This window comes from Ascaphus truei, chromosome 18 (genome assembly GCF_040206685.1).
Source record: "Ascaphus truei isolate aAscTru1 chromosome 18, aAscTru1.hap1, whole genome shotgun sequence".
Lineage (NCBI taxonomy): Eukaryota > Metazoa > Chordata > Amphibia > Anura > Ascaphidae > Ascaphus > Ascaphus truei.
Window position 1 is genome coordinate 19,806,576 of NC_134500.1, and position 18,641 is coordinate 19,825,216.

At 40.2% G+C, this 18,641-nt stretch overlaps 1 protein-coding gene across 2 annotated transcripts in view; it reads right to left on the bottom strand.

The window, feature by feature from the left end:
- Positions 1-6,729: 6,729 nt before the first annotated feature.
- ADAM10 (ADAM metallopeptidase domain 10) overlaps positions 6,730-18,641 on the bottom strand; it is a 152,445-nt gene continuing 140,533 nt past the window's right edge. For both annotated transcript variants that reach the window (XM_075575796.1, XM_075575797.1), the window contains exons 10-16: positions 17,489-17,672; positions 15,403-15,553; positions 13,447-13,630; positions 12,910-13,018; positions 11,260-11,480; positions 9,156-9,282; positions 6,730-8,753 (exon numbers count right to left, since the gene is read on the bottom strand). In XM_075575796.1, coding sequence (XP_075431911.1) covers positions 8,659-8,753; positions 9,156-9,282; positions 11,260-11,480; positions 12,910-13,018; positions 13,447-13,630; positions 15,403-15,553; positions 17,489-17,672 — 1,071 coding nt within the window. In that variant the 3' untranslated portion in view covers positions 6,730-8,658. The remainder of the gene's footprint in view (positions 8,754-9,155; positions 9,283-11,259; positions 11,481-12,909; positions 13,019-13,446; positions 13,631-15,402; positions 15,554-17,488; positions 17,673-18,641) is intronic.

The following is an 18,641-nucleotide window of genomic DNA, read 5'->3' on the forward strand; positions in this document are numbered from 1 at the left end:
GAGAGAGAGCGATAGATGAGAAAGAGAGATAGATGAGAAAGAGAGATAGATGAGAAAGAGAGATAGAGATGAGAGAGAGAGCGAGAGATGAGAGAGAGAGAGAGAGAGAGAGCGATAGAGATGAGAGAGAGAGAGCGATAGAGATGAGAGAGAGAGAGCGATAGAGATGAGAGAGAGCGAGAGATGAGAGAGAGAGCGATAGAGATGAGAGAGAGCAATAGAGATGAGAAAGAGCGATAGAGATGAGAGAGCGACAGACAGACATATACATACATATAGCCAATAAAGAATATCCCTTGTGAGCACATTCACATGTCTCAGACAAGTCTGCAACCCTGCCTTTTAACCATCAACTAGCATACAGTGCTCCCACTGCAGCAAGGGATTCTGGGAAATGACATGCAAATGAGCACGTGTCACCTTTGCCTGGAATATCCATACACATGGAGCCCATTTAAGCAGATGCATCGCTGTTCACACAGCTTTTAAGCACAGCATAGGACTAGCAAAGCAAGTCAAAACCACCCACAGACATGTTTCAACCTTGATAGGTATCGTCAGTGTGAGGTTGGTTTATACTTGCTTTGCAATATTTCTAGGCTGGGCAGGTTTACCGTGTGTGTGTGTGTGTGTGTGTGTGTGTGTGTGTGTGTGTGTGTGTGTGTGTGTGTGTGTGTGTGTGTGTGTGTGTGTGTGTGTGTGTGTGTGTGTGTGAAAAAAAATCGACATTTCAGCCCCTAATGTAAATACAATCTTCAACCCACTTTCGACAAACACACCGGGTGCCGATGCCAATATACGTATAACACAGTAAGCAAAGAAACTCCAATGCACATCCAATATAACAAATGATTAGATTTCTATATATTTTTTCTTTTCAGAAGTATTGGTCATAACACGTTACGCTGCAACCACGTCAAGGTAGCTGGATCCGTGGATGGATGTGTGAGGTTCCTCTCCCAGTGGCGCCCCAGTTGGCACTATTAAACATATAATCGCGTGGGACTGGGTTGAGCTTGCTATGTTGGTGTGTAGGGAAAATTAGCATGCAATCTACCCAATGGTCACAGGGATATTACTTTCCTTGCACGTTTTATTCTTAGAAGCCGTTAGGTGAGATTTGAATTAATTTACATGTCAGAGATAATTATAACTATATTCGTATATTTGTTTTTGCCCAGGGACTTTGAGGCTGGAGCAGCAAGTGGAAATGTATATTTTAAAGCATGTGCAAACAAATTCTATGATCCGTTTGTCCACTAGAAGGCATTACTACCCGTCTCATTCAACCACAGTTCTTTAACAATAATAGTTAATGGATAGGAACCTTTTCCTCTCCTCTGGTATGGAAATAATATTTTTGTTGTGCTATAAACATGGAATTGTAATGCACCAGTGACGAGATACTAAATTAATATCCAAGTTACCTGGAGCTTTTAGTAACAGATGACCTACTCTGATTCACAATGCTGCAAGATAAACTGTAAATTCAATTGCAAAGAATTTACCCATGAAATAAAGCTCAAATAAAAGCAAAGAACATTTGTTCCAACAACACAAAAGGGCTCAGGAGACAGCGCTTTGATGATTAAATACTAAATGGCTCCATGAGAAATTGGTTCCCGGTAAAGTCTGGTTTGTTGGGGATTCAGAATTAAACCATTTGCAGCCTCTATTGAATTTGCGGTGAACCGGGTTTCCCGTTCTGCTCAGAAAGCGTTTAGCTCCAAAAGCAAATGTAATAGGGGCCATCTAAAAGAAAGATTTAGGCACATGTTCCATATGCTATGACGCGGCTTCTGTGTTGGAAAAATATTTGGAGTGAAACGCGTCTCCAGCAGTGGAAGAACGCTTTATGGCATAGGGAATAGGAGTACAAGAATTTGAGCAGGGGTTCAGGATCATTTTAAACCCCTAGCTATTGCTTCATTTGTCCCTCGGGGAACAGAACGGTTAATCTTTCATCTCAGTGGTGCAACTACAATTTGAGCACTCCTACAAAAAAATCTTTAAAAAGTGCCCCTCTGTCACTTGCTTCCCCCCATGTAACTCACCCCCTCCTGACTCTGTTCCTACTTCTACCCACTCCTCTCTAACACTTCCTCCCTCTAAGGCCGAGTTCATGGTAGATGCTACGGACACTTGCGTCCATGTGCGCCTCCCCCGCATGCTCCTGCAGCTCAGCGATCTGTGCTTTGGCTGCATGTTGGGTCGCAGCGTTTGGGGGCGTGGCAAACGTGTCACGGAGCTGGTTCGCTGAACCAGCTCACATGATGCGACTGTAACCCGAAATATAATTTGGAACTGTAGCGGCAAAATGTAGCAGCGTCAACACTGCAGTTTGCCGCCGGTGTTTTCAGTTTGAACACTCCCACCGAACCCGAAATTGCGACGGACGTGCGCGTCGCAGCCACCCTGGACTCTGCCTACCACTCAATTCCCCCTCCCCCACTCAATCCCTCACCTCTTACCTTGCGGGCAAAGGGGGACAAGGAGCGAGACCTCGGGTCCCGCATCGTTGGGAAGCTGGAGGCCACGTGGGCGAATGTTGAAGTTGGGCCTGACCTTTGGTGCCGACCGGGTCAAGGTTACACCGATGGGGGCTTGGCGTGAGACTCCAGCACCTATGGCCGGGCCCAACTTCCAGCGTCGGCCAGCAGGCCCCCCCCCTGCATTGTGGGGTTTTGCAGTTGTGTAGTTACGCCTGTGTTTTCATCATACATTGTGTGTATGTGGGACAACAAAACTCCAAACAAAACCCTGATGCCTGCATTTCCTCTGTGAAATACAGAGTCCTCCTTGGCGCTTGAGCTTTGGTTGATGGGGCTGTTCTCCAATGGGTATAGAGAAAACAATACAGTTGTGCTTCAATAAAGTTATAAATACACTTTGTTCTTAACCACCGTATTGTTGAACCTTCTAGATAAGTATATATACTTATTTATACAGCTTTAATAAAGTGTGTTCTTAAACACCATACCCAGATAGAAAATCATAATCTGACTGAATGGTGCTCTACGTGTTCTTTAAATAATATAGTCCACTTCCTTATTCTTAATTATAGAAGCAGTGAAGGTATGATACATTATCTTACAGTAACCATAAGGAATGTTGTAACAAAGTAGTGCACACTTCTCACCACTTCCCATATCAGTTATTTGAAGAGTCCATAAAATTGTCTTTTTCAAACTCCATAATTCCTAAATAAATTGAATATCCTTTCATTAAAATCGGGTCCTTTTAGTTTAAACCAAATTTGGGCGCCAGCTATGACTGCAGATTCCATGTATTTTATTTATTGATTGTTGCATGTAGGTTTGTTGAAAAATGTCATACCTTTTGATTGGGCCAAGAAATAGTTAATTTATAGAAACTTGAGCCCCCCCTATTCTATTGCAAAATAATTTTTGTCTTGAGTTTAACATACCGCAAACCTGCATTATTTCCAGATCACTAAAGCTGTACGCTACTGCAGTTATGTACAGTATGTTAGATTTTCAAAGGCTCCAAAAGCCTTACTTTCGCGACATAGTAATCCAACTTCGCCTTTGCAAATCAGCTCCATTCTAGTTCCTTGTCTGGCAAAATTAGCCAAGTATTAAACATGGGACAAGCAACGACTGAAAAGGTAATATTCAGTGATTCACAATATGATGTTTTTAATATTTGACAGCTTTTCATAATCAATCCAGTAGAGATGGAAGAATTACATTCTAAGTATAGTTTGACCCATATGCAAAAGGAACCTGCCATCTATATCATGATTGTCTGCTCTGAACAGTGAAGGGAAAGAAAAGAAGGTATCTTAAGACGGGATACATAACATTATATGCCGCCATACACTTAATGAATGTTTTAGCTACACCTTCTCTCTGGAACATTTTAGTGGGAAGCGGTGGATTTAATGAGATCCTTAGCGGCTCATTGCAGTATAGTACTCTTAAACAGTGTCCACATGGTATTAAGCAGTACTAACAGAGGAAATGGTTTTAAGCTATTCTGATCGTAAAGGTGTAGATCTAGTTCACTGCCGTGACGTTAAGAGGTTTAATAGTTTTGCAACCTTAGTTCCAAAAGCCTAACTGCAACTAATTAAGTGATCAAATGTGTGTACACTAATATGTTATAGTTCTATATTATATCAATATAACATATAACATATATAACATATATAACATATATAATATATATATATATATATATATATATATATAACACATATACAGTATATATACACACATACATACACACTGGTGTGTATGTATATACCAGCTGATATACCCGGCGTTGCCCAGGATGTAAATGTGTAATAGGTTCAATTACTGGGCAATGAGAGGGTGAACCGGCGCCAAGCAATGATGAAGCGCAGAAACCGAGACACACCAAAATGCGCACAATTATATATCTAGATGTGTTCTTGTAATGTGGCAATATTATAAAGGGTGAAGTAAATGTGAATCAAAGAAATAAAAGCAGGCACGTTTGAGCATCTAATTCCCCAGCATGTACTTTTTAATGGCATAGGGCATACACATGGCATTAGCATAGACATGAATTGCATAGTATTTGTTGACTTGTATGTATGTGTATTATGTGGTGTTGCGAGCGCTTACCTGTTGTCCCGGTGTATGTGTGGTCTTTTTGGCCCCAACGGGCGTTCCTGTCTTGATCCGGTGTGGGTGCAGCAGTGTGTCCTGTGTATTAAAGGGCTGTTGTCTCCCTGTTGGGTAGGGTGGAGGGTGCGGGTGGAGGTGAGGAGCTGCCGCTGATGGTGCGGTGAGGCTGGAGGGGAGGCGGTGATGTGGGTGTCCGGCGGCGGACAGGGTGTAGGTTGTGAGGCTGTGAGGGATGATGTGATGCGGCTGGAGGGGAGGCGGGCCGGGTGTAAGCGGCTGGAGGGGAGGCGGCGGCGATGCGGTGGCCCGGCGGCGGGGCGGGAGTAGGTTGTGAGGCGGCGGGGTGAGGGACTGATGGTGCAGCTGGAGCGGGTGTAGGTGGGGTTTGAAACGGCTGGCGGCATTCGGTGAGGAGAATAATTCTGTGGGTGCACTGCGTATGTCTCTCGGTCAGAGGGGCACACGGTGTGAGGAGCCTGTGAGGTGAGGGCATGTGTGTGTTTGTGACCCCACCCCTTAGGCCAATCACCCAATGAGCAACCTCACAAACCCACACACAACCAAACTTTCAGTTATATATCTATATATATATATCCAGTGGTTGACAAATCACCAAAAAATCTACTCGCCACACAAAAAAATCTACTCGCCATCTAGTACCAAACGTGTCCTGCTTGGGCCAATATTTACTCGCCCGGGGGTTAAATCCACTCGCCCGGGGCGAGCAAATGTATAGGTTTGTCGAACACTGTATATATCTATATATCCAGTGGTCGACAAATCACCAAACAATCTACTCGCCAAACCAAAAAAATCTACTCGCCACCTAGTACTACACGTGTGCTGCTTGGGCCAATAGGAGCTCGCCACGATGTTAAATCCACTCGCCCGGGGCGTGCAAATGTATAGGTTTGTAGAACACTGTATATATCTATATCTCTATCTATCTAGATATATAGATATATATAAATATATATATAGATATATATATATATAGATAAATTAATCTAAAACACAAAGTGGAAATATGTTTCACACACTGCACAACCTCATAGTAGTCTATTAAAAAGCTACCACCGCCTACAGAAGATCTACAATGATGACAAGGTCTGTTTAATAGCTTTTTTTAAATGTAGATTTTTGGGTACAATTCCATCATCTCCAAAGCAGCGGATTGCACAGGCATCCGCCAAACACTTCCCATTGACGTGAATGGGACTTCGAGCGGCCTTTAATAATAATAATAATAATTATTATTATAAGTTTATGCAATGAGCCAGAACAGAAACGTCACAAATCACAGATTATACGAAACATCCCCGCTGCTCTCATGTGCTTTTTCTTACTATGACGACAACAAAGTAGCAGCAATGTGGGTTGAATGTTAGGTACTGTACAGTTCTTAATATTGCTCAACAGTAAAACGTAAGAATTTCATATACACAAAGATGAAACACTGATCAACAAGCATCTTTCAGAAGGATTTTTTTCAAACTTGCGATAGGCACAAGGCAAGCCTAAATATGCAAGAACCCAAATGATCTAAAAGGGTCCGAGATTTCCAGCACATTGGGGAATGGAAAGTGCAGGTGGTCCAAATGGTTCTCATGTTGATCGTCGATTGTTATATATCTATGGAAATAAGTTGACGTAACCCATGGTCTTACTTCCCAGAGAGGATAAAAACCCAAAGAACCAGTGAAAATCCTAAATAAAGGTGCCAAGCATTTGGAATTTTCCTTTAAGTCTATTTATTAATGCAGTTTCAAGTTTAAAAAAAAAAAAAATCTTACATATCTTTGCACAATATTTTTTTTTTTTTGCAACTTTTTAGTAAAAATTTCCAAAGTGAACAAAAAAAAAAAAAAAAAAATAAGATACTGTATAAAACACAGTGGACATTAAATTGACAGTAGTATTATTCATTTGTCTCATTTTCTCTTGCCTTACCACATCTTGACTTGCCATGGAGTGGTTCAGTGCACATTTCTCTGTTCAGAAAACATTATGATTATAAAATAAACTAAAAAAAAATAAAAAAAAAAACCCCAAGGAATTCTTCCCCAACCCTACCACAGAATAACATTACAATAATTTTTTTTTATAAAAAAAAAAAAGAAAACCAAAAAAAAAAAAAAAACCTACACAATTCAAGGTTTCTACCACACTGACAAAGTTACAAATAAACCCCACGATTGCTGAAATGAACACACACTTTCCACCCTTTTCTCAATCTGAAAACAAATGCATCCAAATGATTTGAAAACTACACATTTTCCTAATTACTTAAGATCATTTCATAATTATTTATAGCCTCCTATCTACTACACTGGGATTTCATGTACAAAATTGGTTTCTAAAGCGTTGTAAAAAAAGATGTGTTTTTTTTCTTCTTCGAAAAGTCACCACTGTACAATTTTACAAGGAAGAGATTGTTTGTTTTTTTTGTTAGTCTTGAGTGTCTGTTTTTGGCCTTGCTGGCGTGTCATTATGAGAATGGATGTAAACCTTGTACTCGAAGATTTAAAAACAAAAACAAAAAAACGACAAATGGGATACTATCCAACCTATGCTAACTCGGAATATCAAATTGTTACCCAAAGTAGGGTTCACCGATGCATTTGGAAATAAAATGAATAAATCGGAAGTCTTTTTGTAATGCCCCTATTACATGCATAGTATCTGATGCATGAACACATTACATATAGTTTGCTCTGTATTAAAAATGGCAACTGACATTTATGGGGCATTGTGCTGAATCAGTTTAGATGCCGCTTAAAACTTATTTATACCCTAACTGGTAAAAGCAAAAAAAAAACAACAAAAAAACTTCTGGCAGACGTTAAGAACAATAGGTCTTGCAAAACAATCCTATCTTCTCTCTAAGTGGAAAGAGTGGAGTTTAGTGGTCAGTCATTTTGAAACGGCTTCATGCTGAAAATATCACTGCAAGAGCAATGTTAAAATGTAGCTTTTCATTCATGATATTTCTTACCCTCTCTTGTAACACAGAAGATCGCGCACATTTACAATTTTGATGGTGGGATTTCTTGCAAAACGAACCCGTCTTAGGATAGGCGTGTCTTTTTAAGTAAAAACACATGCCTGAAACAAAGTTACTCCGGGAGTTTCAGCTGAATCCGCAAGAGAAAAATATGAAACGGATCATAAAAAGAGTCTCGATTTCCAGAGTGGTGTCTGTGTAAAATGTTTCATTTGTTACTGGTATTCAACCCAAGGAGCATTCAAAGTCGTGTGTGCTATATGGAATAGCAGCTTACTGGAGGACAATGATGAAATGAGGACTTGAACCAACCCTGATCCTAAAACAACTAGAAAGAAAGATGCTGTTGGATTCTTTTCACAGCTGTGTAAAACCATCCAAAAAATAAAATGCAGTCACCTGTATACACCAAATCCTCTGTTATCCTGAGAATGTCAGTTAAACAGTAATGTCTTCATTAACAGTGGAAAATCATTTTATAATGCAAAGTAACATATCCATATTGCAATTATTTTTTTTTTTTTAAATTGCACACAGATGTAATGCTTGTACATTAGAAATACGTGTCTGCATATAACAATTTATATACAATCGGCAAGAGAGGTCTTCAATGTGGTCTACACCTTCCTAGCCTTGAGTGGCAGTAGAAAAACACAGGTTTTCAAATGAGTGAGGGAAGAGTTTTGCTAAAGCCAAGAAAGGAAGCAAATGAGGAATGAAACAGGAACATAAACCCCCCCCCCAAAAAAAAACACATGATATTCTCATAATTTGTGCCGTTAGACAAGTTAAAAAGATCAATTGATGAGAGAAAAAAAAAATTCGGGTTATTTTCTTCGTTTGTAGTTGGACGTTTTAGCATATTAAAAATGACGACGACTCTTGTGTTTGAGACGACAGAATCTTGCCTTTCTCCTCTTGTGTTCGGACCTAATTCTTGGTTACTAGTGAGGGGACAGTGACTGTTGGTAGGTTTTTCTTTGGAGTGAATCTTTCCCACGGTAGGCACTAGGAAGAACCAAAGGCAAAAAGCTGCTGTTAACGACTCATGCGTCCCATCTGGTAATTCTCTCGGGGTCTCGGGCGTGGGGGCTGCTGGGCAGGTTGAGGCTGTCTCCTCCTCTTCAATGTACCTGCAGCATCAAGCAATGGGGAGCATTGCAGATAAAGAAGGAAGTAGAAAAAACAAAGGAACATCTTAAAACTTAAAAATAATCTTATATGGACATAACTTTTACAACGATATATAGCAGAAGGAATTATGTCACTTTATTGGCAAACACAGTCTTTGAAGTGGGTAAAACCACAGTTTGTATCCCAGTTTTGCCTGAGCCTCAGGCACCAAAATTAGATTGTAAACTCTACGTGTCGGGGACTAGGGTTTTAGTACCGTGTAACGAAAGGCCTTGCTTGTCACATGACCGTGAGGCAATGCAGAAGTCGGCAATTCTCCCTCTTTGACTGCTGAAGAATTAATTCCTACAATATCAACTGAAGTACATGAGGATTTCCTTTCCTGGAGACCTTGCACATACCTGGGAGAGGTTTAGGTGGCGGCAACTTTGGATTGCTGCTTGGTGTGTGGACACTGCATATTTTGATAAATCCAGCCATCAACATGATCAGAGCTATTCCCATGAGCAGAACCGCCCACCAATGTGCCTGAAAAGGAAGGGGAAGACATATGCAACCATTAACCCCCTTCACCAAGGAAAGAATTAACTGAGTGAAGAGCTCTTCAGACAAAGTAGTCTATTACTTTGTAAGATATTTTGCTGTATTTACGCAAGCAACCCATTTGGGTTATTTTCTTTTACCGAACCGGAGCTGCATCGGGTTACTTGTATTTCTGGGGAGACATCGGCTACCGAGATATTCTTTTCTTTTAAGGGCTGGTGTTTCTGCGCCCTTTTGGGAAATCAATGTGGCTGTCATCCAAGCCTCACTCCCACGGGCCAATAGAAAGCTGCAACGTCACAGCGAGTACGACATTTGCAGCTTCCTATTGGACGACCCAATCAGCCATGAAAGATTTGACTTTAAATTTACCTGCACCTGAAAATGGAAATCTTCCGGGAGGCATGTGGTCCCTACTCCTTGGAAAAGTGCTATTCAGATCCAAGGCCCTACCTTGTTCCAATTGTGTAAAAAATATATATATAATACATTACAAAAATGCGGGAATTAATGCTGCACTTTACAGGAAGAGCCTTTTGATAACCAGAAACCACAAATGCAAATTGCATCAACCAGCATTGCCTTATAGCAAGCTACCTTGCATTAGTAAAATAAGAAAAATAACGTTAATGTATAAAAGCTATCATTCACATTTCAAAAAGACAAAATGCTAGGGAATGTGCAAAATACATGTCTTTCACGGGAGGCACAAAAGTAACAGTTTTAAATAGGCTTCAGAGATTGGGAAACTATTCTCAAGCCAGCCACATTTTTCATCCTCGTCTTGTGTATTATATTTACGTGGCGTTTCCTACTGTAGCTTCCTAGGAGAAAGACATATCTTGGTGTAAGATCTTTTCTTCAACATCCTGTGGGATTAAGGAAGATCTCTTCCAAAGCAAACAAATTCATTTACAAAGGCAGTGTAAGGAAACAAAGTAATAGGTGTTAGAATGCTGTACTGTCGCTTTGGGACACATAACTTTCCGTTCAGAAATTACAGTACACATCTTGCACAGATGTTTGATGGAAACTACTGGCTATAACAGAAGTATAGCTGCCAACCGCTCCAACTGATGATCAATGCTCTGATTACACCCTTTAGTTGCCAGATTAGCAAATTGTGATGTGTCAAATTACTTGTATGCAAAAGTATTGAAGGATCCTCTATGTATGTATATCTTTATTTATATGGCGCCATCTATGTACATAATGCTTCACAGCAGAAGTACACGTGATATACTATATAACACAGTGGGAATAAGCCCTTAGAGACACATAAAAGCAACAATAGAAAAGGGAGTCCATGCCCCAAAAAGCTTACAATCTGACTGGTAGTACGAAGAACGTACAGACACAGCAGATGGGCGTTCTGGTAAGTGCAACTGCAAGAGGCCATGGTCAAAGCACGAGGTGCATTGTATTAGGCATTGAGCTACCCATAGGCTTCGTTAAGGTGTGGGTAAAGATGGGTTTTAAAGGTGGATAAAGAGGGTGCTAGTCGGATATTGAGGGGAAGACGCAGAGACAGATTTAGGAGAGAGTAAAGTGGTTCTAGCAGCAGCATTAAGGATACATTGAAGGGGAGACAGGTGAGAGACAGGAAGGTCGGACAGTAGAAGGTTACAATAGTCGAGTCGGGAGAGAATGAGGGCCTGCGTCAGAACTTGAAGTAGCATTTTATATTTGAGATAACCTACTGAAAATTAACCTGTCGTAATAAAAAGCAATAGTAAGTACCGCTGCAGGCTTCCAACCAACTCAACTTCACTGAGCAGTAAATATATTATCATAGGGGCACATGCAAGAAGTCCTGGAATGAGTTATCACACCAGTTTCGGCATCAACTCATTGATTTGACTGCGTTGTCGGATTGGGTGCGATAACCCATACCATCACTTGATGCATGTGCCCCCACAGTTTGTTAGCTTAGTTTTGTGGTTGAAGGTCACGATTACTTACCACAATCCATTCAGCAATGTTTTCATACAATTCTGAGTTAAAAATGGCCTTTTTCAACCGGGCCAAAGGACCATCGGCATCAACCAATCGACAACGCATGAACACATCACAGTATCCTTTAAAGTCGTTGCAAGGGGACCCGGGCTGCAAAGTTATCGTTTTGCCCTTGAATTTTTCTTTCCACACGTCTGAGCCGGTGCTAGCACATGTGTGTGCTTTCACTGCAGGCACGAATGAGGAAGGTTACAAAGAGAAGGTCATTCATTAAAAACATTTTGGCAATCATTTCCCTAGAGGCATGTCCGATGAAACAATGATACCCAATATGGGGGATTTAGTTAAAAAGGTAACGTTCTTAAACGGTTAAAACACACACTCAACTCATCAATATTGCAGCAACATGTATAATATTTGTGCTTAAAGCAGTAGGGTAGAAGGGAAGCTATGCTGAAGCGCTATTAAAAATACACGTCCAAATTTGATTCAGATTATAAAAGACATTTAACCAGGGAGGAAATCGTAGCGTTATTATATAAAAAATGAAGGAAAGTAATAATGTGGGCTTTATGAAAGCTATGTAAAAATATGAAAGACCATAAACTAAATATTATATTTTTAAGAGAACTTTGATAGTGTGCTTTTCAAAAATGCTTTTAAGATAATAGAGCAGAGGTGTTGCAGTCCTCAGGGCCCATCAACAGGTCAGGTTTTCAGGATACTCCTGCTTCAGCACAGGTGGCTCAATCAGTGGCTCAGTCACCTGTGCTGAAGCAGGGATATCCTTTTTTGGGGGGTGGGTCTTGAGGACTGGAGTTGGCCATCCCAGCAACAGAGGATGCTTATTTAACATATTGTTCACATGAAAATTGCCAACTATTTTTTAATTTCCCTAATCAGCAAAACCTATGGAGTAGCACTAGCCCCCTATTTTTGCTTTTACCATGGCAAATAAGTAGGAACTGAAAGTACAAGTTGATAAGTCTGGAGTGAAGAAATGTACGAACACACGGTATTGAAACCAGTTGGTATCCTGGGTGCATGACTACACTAGTCCTTTAATATGCCCTCTTAAATTAAGTGATATCAGTTTTACCTCAGAGTTCAAAAGATAGTTCCTCTATCTTATAAAATTTTTTTTAAAAAAATGAATCGCCCCCTATTTTTACATGGGTGGGAAGCATGGAATCTGGAGCTAAACCGTTTTAATTTCAGCTCTGGAAACACTCTGGCTCCCGAGATACCTACCGTCATCATATTGGCTCGTGTCCGACAGGGGACTTAACGACCAGGAAGTAACGGCAGCACCTTCCCTGGTATCCCAGCAATAAGTGGGCACCTGGAGCAGAAATTAACGGGGCCCAGGTTTCCGAGACCCCCGGCTTCAAACCCATGTTAAAAAACAAAAGGTATGCATTCAACTTGGAATGCACTTTTAAGGGAATAAGAAAATATTTAATAAATAAGACAGGTGATTGGAAGGACGAGTTGCTACTTTAACTATTAACAAGAGAGAAAATGTTTATGACGCCATCAGCCCCTTCATGGCCCGTTGCACCCACAATGCATTGCAACACCCTTCTGGCAACAAGGCGGTTAAGGATACAAAATGGCATTATTCCTAATCTGCAGCAGAAATAGAAAGCCTCTCACTTTTTTCCATGCAGCAGACATGACACAGCTCCTTGTCGTCCTTCCCGTCTGTACTGGCGCACGTGCATTCCGTCAAGTTGTGCCGCTCGCAGATCGAACCTGCACATTGCTGCGTGACAGGAAGAGAATGATGCAGAGAGTGAAAATAACCGGGCGCGCTTTCAATAAATGCGACTAGCTTACGCGAGCTAAGAATAATGCAGTGAAAAAACAAATACACGCTGCTCAAAACCTACAAAATATCCTGATCGTGTGGAATAGACAGGTTCCACTGAGCATGTGGTAAATGTAATCCCCTGTCTCATGCAGTTTCTCTAAGCTGGTCCCAGTCAAATGCCATACAAGGTTTAAAATCCATATAACAAGATTGTAAGTTAAAAAAAAAACACCTTATGTACTACGGATATAAACAATGATACTACCAATGTCTCGCTCACACATGTAAATGGGCATTAGATTTATCTCCAGCTTGTGAATTACAATGCTACTATAAAGTAGAAAAGAATTGGACTGCCACGAGTGTAAACAGAGGCCTACCCCCTTAAGGCAGACTTGAGTCTCTCTGTTGCATTCAGTCAAGTCCTCCTTGGCTGTAGACGGTGGGCATTGAGCAGAAACGCCATCGCAGGTTCCACTGTAGGCGCAGTCCGATGCGTCACGACATTGATCGGTGTTTGTCTTGAACTTGCATTCTAACATGCAGCAGGGACCCTGGCTGGGACTGAAAACATAATTGTTGGTAGTTACCTTTGTTTTGCACATTATGTGTATATGTGTAAGTGTGCGCACGCACACACACGCAGCCACACAATTGCATTTTTGAGCTACAGTATAACAGAATTTTCATGGTGACTAAGATACAGAGCTGATGTTCCCAGGAGGCAGAGCCTACATAAGGATATTGTTACGAGTCTGAGATTCATCTTGACCAGGTTCCTCTTTTACTTACTACATCACTTTAGTAATATTATGCTTCTGGGGATACATTATTATTATTATTATATGATCGATAGTTTTGTGCTCTGTGTGGGAAAAGAGACTGAAATTATTTCTGGATAACTAACTAAAAGCAGAACAGTAGTAAGGTAGAAATGATGCCTTTAATAGCCAACTAGTGGTTACAAAGAGTGCAAGCTTTCAGGCTGAACAATCTGCCTGAAGAAACCTAAAAGTAGTGCGTGATTAAAGGTATCACTTTAAACAGACTTTTGCTGTTTAATCAATGGGCCAACACATTCTCTATCTGTAACCAAAAGCATAAATCAGTCAGGAGTGGCCAACTCCAGTCCTCAAGGGCCACCAACAGGTCAGGTTTTAAGGATACCACTACTTCAGCACAGGTGGCTCAATCTGTGGCTCCGTCAATGAGTGAGCCACTTGTGCTGAAGCAGTAATAGCCTTAAAACCCGACTTTTTGATGGCCCTTGAGCACTGGAGTTGGCCACCCCTGATCTAGGGCTTTTTCAGGAGGTGATCATGACATTAAGTATAAAAGCTACAGGAAATGGCTAACAAAAAGCTACAAAGAAGAAATACTATCATGGATATTTATGCAGTTAATTGAATGTGGCGAAAACGAAGATCAGGGATTCTCTCTGCAGACTACGACATCTGAATTATTGATCATCTCTTATAAAGCGGTACCATTTCCATAAATCCATGGCAAAACAGCATTTTCAGATACTAATCAATGTTGACCAATGACCATGTGTTAAATAGCAGGTGCATCGAACAACCAGTGGGAATGTATCAACCTCCAACTGCACATTTCTTCATGAAAGCGAAACTAAAGCATGTTCAGTCACACTCAGTAACAATTCCAATGGAAGCAGCATTAGAATGCAGCTACACCGCATGTTATTGGTAGGCATTTACATTCGGCTACATGACCAGCCTTAATCCACTGAAGGAGAACAGACGAAGAGGTGTGAAAGGGAGTATTTCAATGGGAGGGGAGATCTGTGTATATACAAACAGAATATATTGAAGACAACCTCAAGGCCTGAGAAAAACTGCAGAACTCCTGCAAGCTCGTCTTATAAAATACAGTTTGCTGTACAACTTAAGGTCATCCCCTACCAATAAAATACTCCCTTCTATTCACAACGGCTGCTATTGTTACCGACACACAGTAACTAGCACAAACTAATTCTCGGATGAGGAGGGAAATCTAAATTAGGACATATTAAATATTATGTTTGAGAATAAAAAACAAAAAGGCTTATAAAACAATCACCCAGTATAATTAATGCAAAACTTCATGCTTAACGGTTTCTATCAGATTATGAAAATAGGAGTAGTTAATCAAAGTGACAGCTCAATGCCAATCGAGCTGCTGGCTTTTCGAAAGACTACACTGGTTGTCGGTTCAATTTCTCCCCCCAGCCTTTCCCCAGTGTGTATGCTTCTGTGGAGGGGGACACAGTGCACATGATTTCAGCTCTGTGGAGCTGGCTCTTGTATTTTCCATGCCAGATTCTGCAGGGTACATACCTACAGAGCTTTCCAGGTTTTAACTTGCATTTCTTATCTTCTTGCTGGTTTGCATCGAAGCAACAGTCATCCTTACACTGGTCGCTGTAACCACAATCACACTGCTCTCCTATTTCTACCAGTCCATTGCCACAGATGGGTTGACCAGATTCTGCAAACAGAAGAAGTTTTTATAGAGGGTTAGGGCAGAAGTACCATATATTACACTGCACATACAAGTATAAGATATACATTATATTCCCCCTAGTCATTTGTTTTGTGTCAAACAGAAATACATACACGCACTAATACACTTTCATGATTAAAAAAATGTTGTACACTCTTTACACAACCTCATGGTGATCCTGGTTTAGATCAGGGGTGGCCAACTCCATTCCTCAATCATTAAGCCACCTGTGCTGAAGCAGCGATATCCTGAAAACCTGACCTCTTGGTGGCCCTTGAGGACTGGAGTTGGCTACCCCTGGTTTAGATTACCTTATAAGTTCAGTTGTGATCATGCTGTACATGAATCATGAAAATGCCGACACAGACTCCTGATAATGACCACCGCTCAATATATACGTCATGATAAAGATTCACAAAAGACATACATTGGCTTAATTAGATGTAAATGTATCAAAAACGTTAGAGACTTTATATCTCTTTATTTAAGTTTGCTGTGCCAGTGAGAAAGTTCTGCAGCTGAAAAGGACCACCACCCCAGGACAATATAGAGCCAGTCAATTCCATATGGGTCTGTGGGTCTTATTCTAGATAACCTGAAGTGGTCGATTGTGCCGTTTTCGGACAAAATTACCAGTTGACCAAACGCGAATAAGTGTATGTGGCAAACAAGTTTGCAAAACATTAACTACTGTTTAATCTTGGAAGTTTAAAAAAAAAGTGATGGAAGATTAGTTTCATCTTTTGATTGGGTTAGTGCAGAATATGCATTTCACACACTTAAAATTCAACCCATGAATCTTCTGTTGGCAAATAGTATGCTAACGAACAGTGTTAATTTCATACCAATAAAAATTAACTACTTGGCTTGCAGTCAGAATTAAAAATGATGAAATCATCAATGGTATATATAGAGATCACTCAATACCATAATTCCTTTATTTTTGTCTTTAGCATAATAATCATTACTTGAACAAAAAGAAAACGGTAGAAATGATTAAATGACATCATCCTTGAACACCATGACCTCATTCAAGATCATGTGTACAGTATAGCCTTCAAGATTTAAAGGGGTTATTAACGAGTTTAAAAAAAAATGAATCTTGATGGAAAATATTTAATTAATATATATATAGACACACAAACACACATACACTATTTAATGTTAAACTATGCGGTTAAGAAATCCTGTAAATAGCCATTTTGCTAAAGATTTAATCGATGTGGACGATTTAATCGATATATATATATATATATATATATATATATATATATATATATATAGACACACAAACACACACACACACACACACACTATTTAATGTTAAACTATGCGGTAAAGAAATCCTGTAAATATATATATATATATATATATATATATATATATATATATATATATATAGAAAAAGGAACACAGGTGCAAATATTGCTATACTGTAAACTGTATACTGTACTGTGCAGTACTCTAGCAAGCATACTATCGGCTGTGACGTACCCAGGGGGCATGCCCTAAATAGACGGCATTGGTAGCACCATGCTGGCTTCTGCGCATGCGTGATCCAAACCTAGGCTTGTGATCCCGGGAGCAGAGAAGTGTTCTCGTGTGTTAACGGAGGAAGGGAGCAGCGTTGATTGAGAAGATCCTAGGGAGTGATTCATGAGATTTCATCTAAAAGATATCAGCCATTGTTCCCAGTCTACGTTATGATCTATTTTATAATCATATAGCAATATTTGCGCATGTGTTTCTTTTTCTTTTCCCATATATTACTATATATTATTAGACTTAATTAAAAGTTGTTGGGGTTTTTTAGTGCTACAACAGAAAAATCATTGAGAATGAACACAGAGTTAATTTGGCACTGGGGTATTTCATGAGTATCTCTAGTCTCTACAAGGAAGCCTTTGACCAAGTACATACCCACAAAACAATTATTCCTCTTCTTGTCTAGAACTTGGCTGATATTTCGAACGCTGCAGATGGAGAACTTGTTGTTGTTGAGCTTGTCCCCAGATGTGGCTCTGGCATACATAATGAAATTGCCATTTTCCTTAAAACCCAAATTCTTGGATTCTCCTGGTGTGCACTCGGAGCCAGAATCGTGCTGAAAACAAAAAACACGAGTATGGGGGAGAGAAATATGTTGTTCGTCAAAGCAAAGCAGAAGACCATGTTCGCTTCTCTTGTAGGTTTTCATACCCCTGGATTTAGCAGGCAGGGGGGGTGCCTATATTTGATATAGCACGTAACAGCACATAGCACTAGATTCACTAAGCTCTGATATATCAGGGCAAATAATGTGATGGTACATAAAACAGGAACATACCTTTTTTTGCTGAGCTTAACACCTTATTCACAAAGCTAATTATATGTAAAAAAAAAAAAAAACAATGTCTGTAATAGATTTCATTAGCATAGGTTTAAATGGCACATTATTTCTGGATAACAATATGTGCTCTTCAAACAACGCAACATTACTCAAGTCTTTGCGTTACTCCCATCCAGACCTTGAAAAAGGGCTTAGGGGGGAGAGAATACTAAGGAGAGGCAATTAAAGTTTCTGAAATAAACTTATCAACTTTTACAATATACTAGCCCCTTAGAAATAGATTATCTATTTCTAGTCTTTGATGCATGAGCCATCTACCTCGACTAGCTGCAACTCTTGTTATAAGGGAATGTTCCCCATCACTTAATTCTATCAACACACTACTGTGTCCTACTCACACTATCGTCATTGACAAAATAGTATAGAGCGCATAATCTGTTTTCTTTTTACCATACTAACTCCTTTGTAGCTAAAGTGGCCAGATAGTTATAGGCAACCCATGACTAGGTGCCCACTAAGTGCTACCAGAGAGGATAGCAAGGCATTCCTTTGGTAACCACTATGGCAAACTAAAAGCCAACACTAACCCTTGGGGCAACTACCCCTCCGCCCCCCCCCCCTAACAATCACCCCCATCTACAGAAATGACTTACAGCCCTATCAGCAAAAGCTTGCTTATTGGGCTGTAAGGCTATTGTACGAATAAAATAAAAACCCAAGCAGACCATAATAAAACCAATGTAA